The sequence below is a fragment of the Atractosteus spatula genome, chromosome 9, assembly GCF_055471065.1.
Source record: "Atractosteus spatula isolate fAtrSpa1 chromosome 9, fAtrSpa1.hap1, whole genome shotgun sequence".
Taxonomy (NCBI): Eukaryota; Metazoa; Chordata; class Actinopteri; order Semionotiformes; family Lepisosteidae; genus Atractosteus; species Atractosteus spatula.
Genome location: NC_142714.1, coordinates 24,481,898 through 24,500,116, shown reverse-complemented (window position 1 = coordinate 24,500,116; position 18,219 = coordinate 24,481,898). Strand labels below are relative to the sequence as shown.

Below are 18,219 nucleotides of genomic sequence, written 5' to 3'. Positions count from 1 at the left end.
AAGAGCTAAAAAGACTGCTTTGAAGGAACAGTGGTGGTGAAAGCCTTGAGAGTCCTAAGGACGTCACTTTCAAGGCTAGACCCCAGGAAGGCTTCTTTTCTGTTGCTAGGTAACATCACTGGGAGAGGCACGCACAAGTCACATCTCCTTTATAGAGAAGCAGCTCTTTGGGAATGATTTCCTTTTCAAATTCACAGGAAGAAGTATCCCTCCCCCACCCCCCAACATGCAGAGAATGAGAGGGAACGAGGGAGGACAGTTCACTTGAAGAAAAGAAACCTGCACAAACCAAGTGCGGGTGGATGGACAGGTGACAGGGTTGGTGCTTTTTTCAGACTGAATTTAGTGTTGTGGAAGATGGTCAAACCACAGTTGAAAAAGTTATTAGTACTGCCAACAGATGAAAACGAACAACATATTTTATGCGGGAATGGCTTTACAGGGGTTTTACTTGTTCTGGGACTAGTAATTATTCCTGGAACACAAATGTTTTTCAAAAGCAGGGATATGGATGCAAAGCAACCTAAAGACAGATATCACACAAATATCCTATGCTAGTTTCATACATTGAAGGAGAACAGTAATATTGATTATTATGAATGTCAAGCATCCAAAAACAGTTGTGAAGACAATTAAATTACTTTCTCCATCAATTACAGCACATCGCAAAATGATTATTTCTTTTCTCTAGCTTCCCCAGAAAAGGTTACTATCTTCTACAATGCTATTTTTATCATAGAAACTCAAAGATGCCAACATTTATGGTGCAAAACACACAAAAATGGACACATCAAGGTAGTGATATAGACAGGTTTCAGGTAAGAGATTAAGCAATTAAACTGTAGGCAGAGTAAAGCTTTATAGCCATTGCTTGACAATAGCAGAAATTCATTATGTTTTATAATTCTGTCATTCCACAGTTCATCAGTTCAGCAACTTGGAACATGAACATAAAAATAATTGTTCATGCTTCCCTTCAAAGATTGCACAATATTTCTATTGCTTTTAATTAATAAAAACACACAGGACCTTTTACCTAATAGGGCAGAGTAAAATCCAAATTGAAAGTTTTTTTTATGTGTCCGTGTTTGTACAAGACTTTACAACAGGCCCTAAAATAATCTGTGAGATCTGAAAGCCCACAGGGAATGTTATTTACATTCACACGGCTTTCGTGCAGAAAAACAATCTCCTCTAATTTTACAAAGAAACTCAAATTTAACTTGATCTAGTCTCAGCTTAAGTGATTTCCATCCTCATACCTTTTTCAAGCTGGTTGTTGTAGTCTCTGGAAACATAGTAGAAGACTGAAGCCCCAGTAAAAAGACTGTACATACTGATGCATCTTGCTCAAGCTGTTTGCCGGACAGATCTATTATGTAGGTATAACTTTGTGTTCTTGAGCCAATGAGTTTTGATTCTGTTTTCTCTTTGGCAACCAGCTCTCCCCATTCTCTTGACAAGATTTTCGCTCTCCTGACAGGCAGACTCGTCGTAAGGAATAGTGATAAATTAATCCATGCAAAGTTTACTGGTACTGCAGCTTTTCATCTGAGGATACTGGTAGTCATCAACACCTACACCTATGCCTACTGTTACTGTCCAAGCCTTTGAGGTACAGATGTACAGTATAAACACTGAAACTTACAATCTGGAATGTGACTGGGGTCTTAGCCAATCCACATCAAATGTATTTGGCAAAAATGAAATTATGCATGGTGGTAAAATAGGGGTTTGGTAGGGTTCAGTCTACCCTAAAACATACTCTAGCTGAAAAGTTTTCTAGACAGTGCCCGGTACTTTAATTTTTTGCATACAGTACGTCAGACACTTTGACTATGCCCAATAGCTCAAGTAAAGAGGCTGTCCCCAGACATAATCACAATAAGGAGTGACTGTCCCTCATGAGACCAATGAAGTACTGCAGCCCCAGAGATATTGACTGTCTTGAGAGCTTTAGTTTTAAAAAAACAAATAATGAAAAAAGAAGATGCAACAAACTACATTTTATTACATTATTTTTAAAATGTAGATAAATGCAGATAGCTCAATACAGTACTAAATCATGTCATATGACAAGATCCACGATAATACTCATCATGCTGAGACTGAATTTTAAAATGCAGGTTAGCAGTTAACCAGACTGCGAGACACAAGGCAGAGAAGCACTGCACTCATTGGCAGTCAGCTTACATTGTGAGCATACCGTCATTACCATTCATTGGCAAAAAAACATTTCGGTACCAGTTTCGGAAGAATAGCTTCTCAATCCCAGCAAACACCCAGGAACACACAAAGAAATGACTACAGCCTTCGCAGGGTTTAAAATCATAATAGATGATGAAGAGGATGCAGTGGGGAAATCGCATTTCTGTTCCCACACACAAAGCAGCTAAAAGGTTGATGTCTATTTTAAACAGTGAAAATTTGGCAAGTAAGAATGGTGCTCTAGTAACCACAGTTTGGCCTTGGTGTCAAGCAATTGGGAGGAGGTTTCCTGAGGTCTGATCACCCTGAACTGAAGATGCATCCATCTCAAACACCTGGCATGCAGGTTAGGTTTTTCAGCTGCAGTTTGAATGAACAGTACACCTTGTAAGAGCATTCATTCTTCTGGGTTTTGCATGGAGGAATGGACAGGTACAATATAACCATAGCATGGAATTTGAAGATGAATGTGAACACTGAAAAGGTCTGAGATGAGAAAGTTGATTCAACAGTCTTTGCAGGAGGAGAAGAAAGCCGTCTCATGAATGAGTGAAGAGACAAGTGTAAAGTGCTTGTTTAAAATGCACCTGGTCTACTGCAGCAACACAATGCTGAATATACAAAACAAATTATACTGTTTTCTCAGCAGGATGGCCATGCACATACAGTAGAAGTAATTCATAAGATTGGTATGTTTGTTAGTTGATTTTTAAAGACCCCGCTAGTATCTTGCACCAAAAAATAAATTAAAAAAATAACATTTTTCGAGGGAAGCATGAATTTCTCTTCATGCTACCCTTGCCAAATTTTACATTGTTTATATTGCTTTTGTTAAAAATAAAACCCAAATTGAAACAGTGCTTTTATCCTCAAACGGGCAATACAGATCCGAATTCTGAACCTGCCTAGTTTTTATACTGCATATCTACATGTCTTAATGATAAAGCATGCACTCAGACTTGTAAGCACATCTGTACATAATAGGAAAGATAGAAAAGAAAAGATAGGAAAGCTTGAATAGATAATTGATCAAATTTCTGATATGCAAAAACATTATGTTCCTTCTAAGAACATCAATGTAGATCAATCAGTTTCTTTTTGGCAAATTGATCATGGCATGAGGTCATGCTGCATTCTGCTGAGCAGTTATTTTTACAGACGTGCGTTACTCTCCAGTTCTGACTGACTCTGCAAAAGCCGCAGCATTATTAGAACAATAATTTGCTATGCCATTACCTACCACCTAATTGAGAAATTTAAGAAACCCACCTAACAACAGTTCGATTCACTTCAAAGAGTTTAGAGCTCCATTAATTCCACAGATGTAAAGGAATCAACGATGCTCAGAGAGCAGTAGACGACACATTAGACAGGTCTGTTGTTGCTTTCAGGAATGAACCAGAGGCATGTGTAGGAGGTATTGTGCATCCCACAAACTCAAATTTATTTTCCACTTAGGAAAAGGCTTGGTCTGATACTGATCTCAAGTCATTGAGAACCATGGTACATACCACGTTATGTCTTTCCCACTGCTTTAGGCAGGATAGGTCTCTTCTACTGAACAGATCATTCTCTAATGTTTTACTAGGCTAGTGTGTTTTTGGTTTTGAAGAGGTCTGTCAAAATCAAACTTAAACAATCCTTAAAAAACAAGGAAGCAGATTCTGAACAGTGCATTAAAGGCTCTATACAAATTGTAGAATTCAAGTCAAGGGATGTTATGTTAGAGGATAAATGTAGAATGCATTGCTAATATCTGAGTAATACCTCAGACTGCAATGTAAAATGCTTTCTTCCCAGATCTCAAAAGGGACACTGCTGCTCTGGAATCTCTCAAAACAAGTGCAACAACAATAGTTTTAGTCTGAAAGCAGCAGTAGTCAACTTTGGAACCTGGACTCAGCACATTGTCTTCCTTCCAGCTGATCCTTAACTGTCACAGTGATCTACAGTACCTCAATTAATTAAGCACTTAAGGATCACAGGATCAATTCAGTGCTTAACGTACTGGAAAGTGCAAAGTCCTGTAATACAGGTACCAAGATCGACTAGCCATGCATTAAAGGAACGTCTTAGATAGTTCAAAGGAAGTGAAACTCTCTGGCCCTGAACAAAGGGAACATGATTCAAGTATTCAAAATCCTCAAAGACACTAACAAAGGCAGCTCAATGAACTTGAACAAGAACAATGTTCTTCAAGACCAACAGTGAAACATAAGGACACACTTGGTTACTAAAGTAAATTGCACTGAAAGGAGTTGGTGCTTTTTAAACCAAGGGTAGTGGGAGTCTAAATGGGCTGAATGGCCTCCTCTTGATTGTAACCCTTCTTGAGTTCAATGTGGTGACAGAGAAGCAATTACCAAGCTATACTGTGAATGCTGAGTCATCACTATCTTTCAAGGAAAGGCTTTGCAAGGCTCTTGGATCAATAACTGCCAAGCTACACAGGCTGGTGTTTTTCACTCAGTGCGTTTTTCTTACATTCCTCTGGGCGGCAGTACTACTGCCAAGTTTGAAATGACCACAATCGACTGCCCAGCAAAGCTACCCTGCGTAGAACAAAAAGTCATTAATGATTCTTGATTGTTTTATTGACCTGATACAAACTCATTAAGGCAAGCGTTTACAGGCAATCTTGATTTGATATACAAGGAAACAGTCATACAGTAAAGGTACAAATATGGAATCAAATATTGCATATTGTGATACCGTTCAGGCTTTTTCCAAGATTTCTTGATACTGTACAATCTTGCATCTCCAGATGCATCACTTCCACTCGCTGCTTAAGGTACACACTGTGATACAGTCCAGAACATTTACTACTGACTTAGAATCCCCTTCTCTCCTACACTGCAAGCTTTAATCTCTCCCTCTGATATAAATCAACCCTTTCACAATGACTGACATACATTCCCTCTCCCTGAATCAATACAGAATATAGAAAACACATCCTTTTTTCCAGGCTAAGGTCAGGCTGACAGTTTAGTTCACAATTTCCCTTCATCAACTCCACTGTAGGGCAAATATATCCACAAGTAACAAAGAACAACAAAATATATTTAACCTATTTCTTTTTGCACTTGAATGTGCACAATCCTTATATTTCCTACTGTTTATGCACTAGTCTTGATTTAAGGCTTTCAAACAATTTTGAAACACAGTACACATTGTGCATGGCAAATAAATACTCTATTTCCCTTAGAAAGCTACTGTTCTGCTGCACCGAAACATTAGATGTAAAACCACTAATCAAACAATCAGACCCAGAACCCAAGAGATGTGAGACATCTGTCAGGCTTAAAGGGAAGTTGTTAACCGGCACTTGCAAAAAAAAAAGCCATTTTCAGTGCATTAGCATTTACAGAGAAGAATAGATGGTGATTCAATAAATGACTCCATTAGAAAATAAAAGCACAGGAAACAAAAGTATAGTAGATAGACAAATGATTAACTTCAACAGTCTGGGAAAAAGCTGATGATTTAAAGTTGAAATAATTTACAAAAAGCCCTGTTGTGGGATCCTAACAGTACTATAGTCCATAAACAATCAGGATGCAAAACAAAGCAGCATGACCTGCTACTTTTACCATATAAGCTTATCTGTTTGCAGTCAAACTTCAGAAACTTTCACTTCTTAACCTAGAGTACTCTGGAATTTTTGATACTATAGCAACTTAAAATCTCCAATCTATTATGATCTGAGAAGACTTAGCAAAGAAAAATAACAATAGTAAGATTAAGACTTCAGATGGAATAAAACACTAAAGACTGAGGCTGCACTTACTGTATCAGTTCATAAATTGAACCAGCAAGTCTTGAGCTTAGACATGAATCCAGTCACACAAGGCGTGTGGGGGGAGGATTTCTCTCCTAAAGTTATCAAAGCTGAAATCAAGAAAATACTGACCCACTCACGCCTCTTGTGACTGTGCCTTATACCCAGATTGAAGTTTCAAGCACAGCCAGTTGTATCTTTAACCTTTCTCCTGAGCAGGAGCCTTCCAACCCATACTTGTGCTATTGAACAGTTCGGTGACATAGTACTGCATATCAAATATAGTGGACTGAAGGTCACCAGCAGGAAGTAAAACTCAGTTTAGCAAAGCAAATTCAAACTACTCTGCTACTAAGCTTTCTGGTACTATATAAAACACATTGATATTTTTCATTTATATTGGCCTACTGTACCTTGTCATTTAAAATGCCCATACTTTGACAGATAACATTTTTATATCATTCTAATTGTTGTTATACCCGATTGATGTGGAATAACCAGTTGTGTTTTGCATGTCTAGATACTGTAGCTATGAGCCCAGCGACCGTACATAGAGCAACAACGAAGTGTAGACAGAACACCTTCAAGGCATTTAACAGTGCACAGGCCACAGGGCTCCAAACCTGAGGTCAGCACGAACTGGCAGGCCTCACCGACACCACCACATGCCTGCAAGTGCCCAATAAGCCCCAGCTGGCAGTGTGTTGCTGAGAGTTTAGAGGGCCCTTGTCGACTATGTCACCATACCCTCAACGGCATACTGCCATTTGTATTGGGGAATCATGGTCATAGTCAGCCAGTGACATGGCTCTGGCTCAAACCCCTGAGCATAAAGGTCAACCTGCACTTGGGCAAGAGCCTGGTTGAGCCAGTTGGGAGGGCTCTGTAGGTATATTCCATCCATTCATTCTCCTTACTGCTTAACAGGTTTCCAGGGAGTCTTTGGGCTGTGGGAAGAAACTCACACAAACATGGGGAGAATATACAAACTCCACAACGATAGCACTTCGGGTCCAGTACCGCGAGACAGCAATGTTAACCACTGCACCGCCCCTGTACGTAATTGTTAAGTGTAAAAAGGAGATCCCATGACACAAACACCTGTGATTACATCTAGCACTGATGTTTGACATTGTACAAATTATGTTTCTTAAATCTAAGAGTATTAACACAGGAAATTGTGGACAACATTTGTTTTCTACAGCTATGAAAATAAAACAAGCACTCAAATGTTGAAGCAAATTAAGAAATGCAATATTGCTGTCACAAATACTAGAAAAAAAAGTAGCTCAAAATAAGTGAACACAACATTAATGTTCCTTCAAGTTGATTTCTAATTACAATGAGATTTAATCTCAAATGCAAGCATATTTGTGAATTTAACTGTGAAACTGAGGAGAGCATTTACAGTATGTACAAAGTGCTCAATGTGTCTAGGATTTATTTGTATGTTCCCTCAAAACATGTGTCCTTCAAAACATGTGGAAGAATATGGAGCCCAGACTTCTCCTTAATATCTCTGTACTTTCTAAAGCTAAAAACAGACATTCAATCATGAAAGTCCAGGTAAAACACTAGGAACTGTACTACTATGAGCCTTCCAGAAGATGGCAGTAGACAATGGAGAAAAAGCTTACTTTTTATGAACATTTTTTTAGGATGGCTAGCTTTTTTGAGGGCAGGATAGCTGGACTTGATCTACATATTAAACATTCTGTTGCCCATGTCATTTCTTTAATTTCATGTAATGTCTTTCATTAATTTCTTTTTATAAAATAGAAATGTATAGGCCTCAACATACTCATAAGACCAATGCATTGTTTTAGTCCACTAGTAGCATGTTTTAAGACTAATATCAAATCTGTCAAATTTAATAGGAAAAGTATACAATAAGTCAGATGCAGAAATGTGTCTCTGACCTGTGAAAGAGATACCTCATTAAAGAATTGTGTGATGAGTATCTATTTCCTGATGCATTCCAAAATCTCTTTGTGGTGTATAAAAAAAAAAAAGAGATTGTAATATTAACCAAAATGCTGCTTGTGCCATTAGCCTTACTCCCTGTTCTGTGCAATATGCAAGCATGGTGAAGTGTGCATGGAAAGACAGCTATTTCTACAGCCAAAATGCTTCTTAAGAGTAACGTAGTTTGATCTTATATTTACAATACAATGCATATTACCCCACATTCTAGCCAAGTTGGATGTTTTGTAATAACACAACAGTAGTAAACTGTGTTGTACTGGAAAAGTGACAAAAAGACACTCATTAGAAATGGAAATTTAAGAGGTCCAAGAAGAAAAGTAAAATACAACAAAATTATAAGAGTGCATATTGTGATAATGGCCACTTTTATAAACCGAACAATGTCCTATTAAGATCACTCTGGGCCTACAAAATTCACTTCACTGGCAGATCTGTTTGATCTCTGTACCTATGTGTCTGCTTTCCCAAACACCTCCGTAGTAAGAGGAAAATGTGTGGGAACACTGAGGCCAGTTAAGCACTTCACAAGCCTCTCATCCGTTTTCCCCCACATTCTGATGCCCCCTAGTCAATGTGACTGCTCCCTTGAGATTTGGCACGATTCTGTAAATCTTCTCTCTTCTAGGGCTGAATTGTACATTTTAAGCAGCTGCAACGATCACAAAATAAAAAATAATACCTAACAATAAAATAAGGAAAAGTGGCTTCTCTCTTTTTTTTTGGCCAAAGTGAATAAATCAGTCCCAGTTTTTCTTTCACATTAAAAAAAAAAAACTTAAAAGTGCCTCCTCATATTGGATCGGAAATAGAGGAAGGCAGCCACTGCGACTCCTGCTGCCGAGATGGCCAGGACGATCCACATGGGAATGGGGGGCTCGTCAGGTCTGGGTACCACAGGGCCATTCACCGGCGCTGGAGGCTGTGGAGGTGAAACAGCCAGATGTTAGGTATTCAACCCTTTCAGAAACATTTTGGAAACCTTAGATATTCAAGCTAACAGAAATGTTTTTGCAGAAACGTTTGCACAGCTGATGGAAGCCATGCTTTTTTAAGCGCTTTCTACAAGTCGTCAAAGTTCAAAAATCATTTCTTAATCAAGACACTAAACGATGATTTCCACTACACCCACTAAAAGTGAAGTGTAACCACAAAAGGCATCTGATTAGAGTGGTGGTGGAGCAGGAATCCCTGAGGAGCAACACACAACCAGAGCCCCTGTTGGTGCGGGTGGGAAGAATTAATAATGGATTTCTCAGCTTTCCAGGAAAATGCATCTCCTCTGACTTTCTGAGAGGCCTTCAGGCTTGAAGAGAGGTCAGTATGGGCTTCTAACTCATGTGCGTGTCTCATTTCTTCCCCGCTTACAGGAGTTGTAGCTTTAAGATCTACAAGTCCATATTTCCAACTGGGTGAAAATAAAATTAACAGGCATTTACCACTTTCTTTGGAATAAAAAAAAACATTTTCCACGACATGTTTCAACAAGCACTAGTCTGCTATTAAGTGTATAAGTGTACAGAGCAGAGGCTGAAGCTGGGCACAACAGCACAGACACGCTCTCCGGTGTTGCTGTAACTTGTTAAATTAGCTAGGGCCTTTTACACCTACGGCTGAAGACTGCACAGTGAGAAGCTTCCATCATTGGAAAAAATGCATGTATAAGGGGAGCAATTCCTAAAGCTGATGCGAACAGGACGTGACTTATTATGTAAAAATACAGGAGCAGGTCACATAACCAGGAACTGAGTGTCACCAGTACCCCCAAATAGCAAGTCTCAGCATCCGTTATGGACTGCAAAAGGAAGGAGAACGGAGCTTGCAAGCATCAAACACAATAGCAAAGCTGACCCTATGCCACAGGGATAAGATACCGTTTACAAAAGGGGCCTCCAGTTACATGGACAACTGAACTTAGGCTTTGTTGCTGCTGTTTCTATCCTTGCAGAGCAGAAGCTAACTCTTATCAATACAGAGTAATCCTGCACAGGCGACATGACTAGCAAAGAGGATCTAAATATTTCCTCAGAGAATGAGATCTCCACACCCATAGCCTTCAGCACTGGAAAACTACATTAAGATTTTCAAAATGTTACTCTTGATAAAAATTTCTGCACTTGAAGAAACTTCCTTTTGGCAGCACTAGATCATGATGCCCCTTTTCCACAGGCGCAGATAAGCCGCTAATGACTATGGGTGGCAGCATCAGCTCCAGAGCGCAATGGCGGCTTCTCTCTCGCCCGATGTCTCCTCCCTCTGGTCAGCCCTCTGCCGCACACCGGTACTCACCCTCTGTTGCACCCGGAGCAGCACGTCCTCCCCCGCCGTTCGGAAGAGCTCCACAGCCTCGGAGTGAGACAGGTTCTCCAGCCGGTGTCCATTAATCTGCACCACAGTAGGCAACAGGTGAGCAGCCGCGCCGTGACAGACCCCCCATTCAGTTAGCAGACGCAGTGTGGGATGAGCTCACAAAGGTGAAGGACAAGAGCAGAACCCACAGGAAGGGCAGAGGTGACACACATGGCACCTGAAAAGGAGTCTCCTCTTACATGCACCGTATCTAAGACGGCAACAGGAGAACCTTATGACAATCCCAGCCTCTCCCTTCATTTTTCTATTTGTACCCGACTATTTGAAATGGATGAAACCAACATCCACTACAAAGGTGAATACATCTTACTACATGACAAGAAGGTTCGGTTCACCGACAGCACAATGAATACTAAGAGAATGCAGTTCCAGTTCCTCTTGACAGTTTTCCCAACAGAAACAACTGAAAACAACAAACAGATTGGGAAAATTAAATCAAAGACAGAGCATTATCATTTTGCAGCTTCCACCTTTTAAGAGGTGTCTGCCTCGGTGAAATGTGTTGAAGAGGGGGGAAATATTTGGAAATTCCTTTAAACTGGCTGGTTCCTCACTTACCAAACTGAAACTGAGGCATGATCAGATTTCTAAAAAAACATTTTAAAATGATTTTCCACATCTGTGCTGGAATTCCAAGAAATAAAGGCCAAAATAATACACAGCAAATTTACACCATTGGCAGAAAAACAGAAACAGACATGGCAAAATTTCTAAAACATACTCACAATTAACAGCCAGTCACAATTCTGGATTTAAAATGCTTAATCCTCTTACGGGTGTACAGGACTGTCAATACAAAAAGACTGAGGTGTAGCTGCTACAGCATACACCCTGCCAAGCCACACAGCTGGTCTACATGGGTGTGTCTTGATGCTCGGACAGGAACTTCAATACAGAACGCCTAAAACTCTCAGCTAAGATACTGAATTTCTCACTAAAATGGTAACAGTTTTTTGTTTATAAATGTATTCGAGTATTACAGTATTTATCATTTTTTTTGTAAGAGATACTGATAATAAGGGTGCATTTGCTTTTACTGCACTGTTGATACAGATTTTGAAATCCTTGGCAACTAATTCCTGCAGTGCAATGTTTCAAGAAAAGGCTGGATGAATTCCTCAGATCAATGAGCTACCACCTGCCAAACAGGCTAGATGGGCTGAATGACCTCCTCTCATTTGTAACTGTTCTTAACCACTTGCCTGATTCATCTACATTTGACAAACTATAGTTTCACTGTAGGCAGACATATAATTTCTATATTTCAAATATACAGTGGGTATCAAACGTCTACACACCCTTATTGAAATTTCAGCTTTAGTAGATGTAAAGGCTGAAAACAAGACAAATCACGTCAGACCTTACTGGTATTTACTGAAAGGTCGCCTTTAAGAAAGGGAGAAAAAACAGTGTTGTAGATTCAACTTCGACTGCTGTATCAGGGCTGCTTTTGAAACTTAAAACAGTGAAAAACTGTGCTAACACATTTCCTTCCATGAGCATTTTTTGCTTTGAATGGTGTTTATCTTTAGCAAATAAAATCAAAATGTTCATATCTTGTCAGAATATTCCAACTTGGAAAAATCATGATTAAACATACAGTCTGCACACGTAAAAAAAAGCATTTCGAACCCTTGTACAATCCTCACCCTCCACCTCCATCACCACCACAATTCAAAGTCCCCAATCTCCAGCTCCACAATTGCCCATGCTTACCGCCAGGATTTTGTCCCCCTCCTGTAGCCGCCCGTCCTGCGCCGCGGCCCCGTTCTCCTTGATCTTCGCCACGTAGATGCCGCTATCGTTAAAGACGTACTGCTGATCTGTGCCGCCGACGATGTTGAACCCCAGCCCTGGGAACACGGTCACAGACAGAGGGGTTTCAGTGTAAGAACAGATACACCTGGACACAAGAACAAGAACCGCCATTCCAACCTCTGTGTTGGCCCACCCGGTAGATACATCTGTTCTGACCAAACTATCCTATTCTCCTCCCCACATGTCCGGATGGCGCCCAGGCTGGGCACCATCTGAGTTGGATTCTGCATCACTGCCATGGATCCAAGAGGGACATCGTGGATATAGCTGTTTCGGAGGATTTTGCTGATCTACAGATATCTGCATGAAGTACTGCCATACAGTAGACATGATGGATGGATTAATACCTGTATTCATTTATTACTTTTTTTAGTTGTATAATGTTAGCATGTCCAAAGGGGTTGGGCAGCCAGTTGACCTTGGACCCCTAGAGGTTTTTTTTCTCCTTACTAAGGAGTTTTTGGTTCCTCTCCTCCATTGTCTTCTGGTCTTTTCTGTTCTGTATTCACAACATGTATGGTCACTTGCTTTGTTAAGCGCCTTGGGACAACCTTGTTATGAAAGGCACTATATAAAAATAAATTGAATTGAACCCTGCCCCCATTTCCAAACGAGGGTTACTCACAGGAGGCTCCTGAACGGTACACCCAGTGAAGACACTTGCTCCAAGTACATGTGGAGCTCTAAGTCCAGAATATGAGCCCACAACCGTGTCATTTCATTACCAGACCGGGACCAGGATTCTTTCAGATCTTGGTGAAATAGCGATTTCATGAGTGCCTGCGAGCTCTCAGTAATGAGAAACACAGTACACCTCCAATTGGAGCACACGGTATTCACAATCTACAGAACTTCTGTATCCTTTTTTAACCCCAACTCAGGCCACAAGGGGAGGCAAAGTCTGGCTCAGGGCTGATTGCTGTCATTTCTAAACATGTCCTGATCTTTAGAAACATTCAAATTTGTTCTGTTATGAACTGAGAAAAAAAATGCAAGTGTTTATTACAACAGCCAACAAAGTCCTCACTAACCTAACTAAAGTGGAACATGATGAGGACATCACTTTAGGCCAAGACAGCAGTGACAATTCACATTTTTCAGGGCAGTTTCGATGTTAATGGCAATTCAGTCTTCTCATCAATTTTAGATGAGAAAATATATAGTCGTGCTATTAGAGTGTATGTCTGAGCATTCCTAGTAACTAGGCCCAGAGAAGACCTAAATCTAAAACCTTCTCTGTAGGAAACACACTTTTGTCCTTGTAGAATTTAGAAAAATTTACTGCTGATGATTATGCATACAAATGACTCACGTACCTTCATACTGTGCAGTGAAAGACTCATTATAATGCAATTCATCTTTTTCCATGGTCAGTTTATTGTACAGTACATCTTTTTTTTTCCACTATTAACATTAAACATTCAAATATTTAATGAGTACTGAAAACAGAAAGGTAGAAAACACCTGCTGTGTTTATAACTATTGTTCCAGCTTTAATTCATGTCACAAGGTACAGAGACAAGAAGGACACAAGGTCCGCACTGGCACTTTGACCAAGCACCTATCTGTACTCTGACCTTCACACACCTCAAGTCCTCTCCTGAGAGCTGTGCCATCCAGATAAAAAAAACAAAAAACATCAGTAAAACAGAAAGTGAAACGGCTCGTGATGACAAGGTCATTGGAAGAAAACCAGTCTCAAGTTTTCTCGTTTTTAAACGGCTGGAGCAGAAAGGAACTGAAAAGGTTTAGATGTTAATCTCTCCAGCTGACATCTGCTGCCAAAACACATTTCCATCATAGACAGATCTAGAGCCACATACATACTGAGGCACACACAAGGAGCAGCCTTCTTACATCCACTATATTTGTCAAATTATTAGGGCACTGTTCAAGTTCCTTTTTTCTCTTGCAACAGAAATTGAAAAATATAAAAACAACATCTGCTGATGAAACGTAAATGCAAGCTGTTAACTGACAGGGCACTGATTCAGCCCCCAGATTTAAGGCTGTTCTTGGCTTTGTATCTCATAAACTAAGTAAATGGAAGTCTGTGAGGACCTTCATGACTTCTTCGATCTGCATAATCGTTCCTTACAAATCTCCACTCACAGTATCGGGGAGTTTTTCCAAACCTATCCCAAACATAAACACCCAGCTTTCCCTCCTGAGCAGATAGAGTCTGTTGAAAAAGAATGGGACTAACATTTTGGAAAAACTACCTTATACTTGAGACGACAAGGAATTGTTATGCTCCATGTATCAAATCAAATCAAGCACAACTATGAAGGTTTATTCATGAAACTCAACTACATCTGCGGGAAACCAAAACAATGAGAACAGTTGTGTTAGTAGGGTTAGCAGCCCATATTACTGTAAACTTAATAGACGTTCATAATTTTACAATCCATAACCTTGCCCTACACATTCTATAACTGTGAGCCATTATTTGCAATGATGTGCTTAAATCTTACCAAGGACTTTCTCAGAGAGGCCAGGGAATCAGCTGTTGCACTTTTAGAAAGCACGTCATTAAATCTACATAATTAAGGTGAACAAGAGGATCTTCCATTTTCATCTTTCTCCAAGACCTACTTTCTAGATTTCAAGCACGTTTCCTGACCCATACAAGATCCTTTTTGGACAACAGATCCAAAAAGACCAAAAGGGATGCAAAACAAGATAAGTAGTGTGGTAAAACAAACATTTGAACTTCCCACACAGAATATAAAGCGATGTGGTTTACATGGGACTTTACACTGTACTTCTTGGAATACACTTACAGAAATAAAGATCTGGAATCAACTAAAATCAAATGTCTGCGTCTAGTGCTGACATTTGCTGCGTGACACCTTTTTCAACGGGACACTTCTGTTGGCAAACTAGAACCCAGGTGTTCCAAATAACCATTTATTTCATTATATCACACTTTACTACATAGTAACAGTGTGGCATATTGAGGTGATTTTAGGTTTTCTATGCTTCTATAAATTACAACCAGCAACAACGCACCCTCACTGGAGCACAGAATACAAGCATTGCTTGGCATGAGATCTGGCGTCATGAACATTTGTGTTGCTCAAAAACCCTTTGGAAAAGCCAGGCGTCAGCTATATTCTTAAGAATTCCCTGCAGGAAGGAAAATGAACTAGGATCTATTTACCTGCAGATCTGACAACCTTTAAATTAGGGTGGAATTTTTTTTCAAGCTGCGTTACAGCCTCCAGCAATCCCAACTTGACACTTTGAAGAGATTAGGATCCTTAGACTGATAGAGGCTCCTTTAAGGCTTTGCTGAGATATATTTCTTCACAAGAAAGGCAGAAACCTCATCTATTTCTTCTTATGTTTTATCGTTAGTCCAGTCCATATATCCCATGCACATTTTGAAGATCCTACAATTATCCACAGATCCACTGTTTATACAGCATTACTCTGCACTGCTGTTGTGCCACTGGGCTACGTAGATATCAAATTTCTTTTGCTCCATTTTGACTGGGAATGTTTCTTCACCCACATGAACTACTGACCTTTGCAATTCATTGTATTTCTATGACTTGAACTACTTTGGCCTGTTTGTAAAGTGCATTTTCTTTTGCAACTCTTAAGGACTCTCTTGGATCAACTGCTGCAGTCAAACACATAAACATACAGTGCCTTGTAAAAGGATGCACACTCTTCCAAAGATGGCCCATTGTGTTGAACTTTCAATGATGTATACACTTTTTAAATTTATGGGTGAAGGAAGTTCAATCTCACCCAAAACCGCAAAGAAAAATAAAAAATTAAAATGTTTATTGTATAAGTATTTGTTCCCCAAAGTCAATACTTGGTAAAAACACCTCTCACAGCGATTACAGCTATGATTCCTTTGGATATGTCTCTAAACTTTGCAGAACGGAATGGTGCAATTTTTGTCCATTTGCAAACTTGCTCCAGCTCTGTCAAGTTGGTTGGGAAGTCTTGTCACAAATGTACTATTGGATTTAACACAGACGTTTGATTAATTCACCCAAGTGTTTAACAAAGTCCAGGTAAATCAAAAACAAAACAAGCAAGCAACCAGGCCCCCCCAACAGACCAGATCCTGTCTTATCCCTTTTTTACTTCCCTGGTTTCCTAAAGGGAAATACCAAGACCTGCTAGCGATTGTAAGGTCACAAGAGGTGATGTGTCTTATACAGCATCCGGGAATATCATGCCAAGATGCTGTTAAGATACTTGCAAGTATCTGGAAGGCATGATGTACTTAACAGAACTATGTAGAGAAGCAATGCAGCCCCCCCAAAAAACAGTTCATTTTGCCGTTTTAATCCCAATGTTTTGCAACAGTCCAAAATACGTCATCTGTATTCCCCTCAACTCTGATGATACACTCGTATACACTGGTGCTACACTCCTACTACAGACCACACACTCGTATACGCTGGTGCTACACTCCTACTACAGACCACACACTCGTATACGCTGGTGCTACACTCCTACTACAGACCGTACTCTTGTATTCGCTGGTGCTACACTCCTACTACAGACCATTCACCACTCGTATACCGTGATCCTGTATTCATACCCCGATTACTTACACTGAGAGGTTGGTCATTTCAGGCGGCACACGTAACAATGTCCACGCAGATAAGAGCGTCATCAACCCTGATGCTTCGCTATCTGGACGCAGTGCTGAGTTGCTCCCAAAATAGACTGAAATACTGAAACATTTGAATCCAAACCAGAATGGCCTCCTCTTTTCAGACTTATGACGTCCTGCATATAAAAAATATAACCTCCAGAATGAAACGCGAGCTAATTACTGTATAACCTCAATTATTTAATACATTCCCATAACTGAATAGCAGTGATTAACTAAAAAAAGTAGATAACTTGTTTTTACCGATATCACCTACTGTACATGGTGCTGTAGAGCTCTACACACCAGCTCAGGAGGCGAGCAGTTCACTTTCATTTCTGTGGAAATCCGCAGGAATAAACACTGAAGCGTCACTTCAGAAATACAAAATACCGCCAGTTACAACCCAGTAAGATGCAATGAAATCTTTTGACCGCTTACTTTTCTGACACTTAATAAGTGGATATGTTTTTTAGAAAAGAAAGAGTAGCAACAAGTTCGGTTTTGGCTACTTAACAGCGAGGAAGCTCTACGTAACAAACATTGAGTTTAGATATTAGGGACACAACGGCCATATACAGGCGAGCAACCATTGCACAAGATATGAAACTTGAACATATTCACTTTTCGCTCAATGCGTACTATGCTTTCTCTATACTATAAAGAAATACCGCAGCATCAGTCAACTTTAAGTGACACAATAAAATCTAATGCAAACCTAATAGTTTTCAACCGTTGTAGCAGAAAGTTAAATGACCGACTAATCAAGAGCTTCTGTACGTTGCATACGCGTAAAACACAGGGACACAAATTATGCATTATGTTAAAGTTCATTCTGGCAGAACAGGCCCGACACAGGCTGCGCTCACGTCCCCAGCACAGAACCCCGACTGCCTGGACAACCTGGAGACTGCTGCCTTCCAGTGCTCTTACCCGAGGGTCCTCTCTTCAAGTTGATATCTACTACTGTGGGCGCGTTGTGCATCGCTCCGTTCATGCTGACTGAACAACGAGTGCTTAACGCCTTATTAAATATGTATTTTTAGTCCACTAAGCAACTGAAGGTGAACTTATAGTTTCTCATGGAGCCCACATCTCGCACTCGCTGCTGGGAAATGCGGTTTTTTGCAACCCTGCGAGGAGCCGGAACGACAGTTCCCAGAATACCCAGAGGTTCTTTCCACGTTCACGAATGCAACTGGTCCCTAATAAATTTTAATAAGCCCGTTCAGGTACACGCGAGAACGCGTGCATTAATGTAAGATGTGATATTGCGTTGAATTAAATCTGCCTTTCTCGCAGCTCCTCATTTATACACATTGTCATAATATATGGGATATTCCACGTAAATGTAGAACATTATGATACATTTGTATTGTAAATGCTTGAAGATGTTGTATTAATTGTATGTTTTGGCAACACTAAAATTAATTGGTCA

At 40.1% G+C, this 18,219-nt stretch overlaps 1 protein-coding gene across 1 annotated transcript; it reads right to left on the bottom strand.

The window, feature by feature from the left end:
- Nucleotides 1-4,784: 4,784 nt before the first annotated feature.
- synj2bp (synaptojanin 2 binding protein) lies at nt 4,785-17,900 on the bottom strand. Its single transcript, XM_088924947.1, has 4 exons — nt 17,715-17,900; nt 12,056-12,192; nt 10,259-10,354; nt 4,785-8,891 (listed from the first exon to the last, which is right to left on the bottom strand). The coding sequence occupies exons 1-4, from the start codon at nt 17,776-17,778 to the stop codon at nt 8,748-8,750; spliced, it is 441 nt and encodes a 146-aa protein (XP_088781073.1). The 5' UTR covers nt 17,779-17,900; the 3' UTR covers nt 4,785-8,747.
- Between the last annotated feature and the right edge of the window lie 319 nt (nt 17,901-18,219).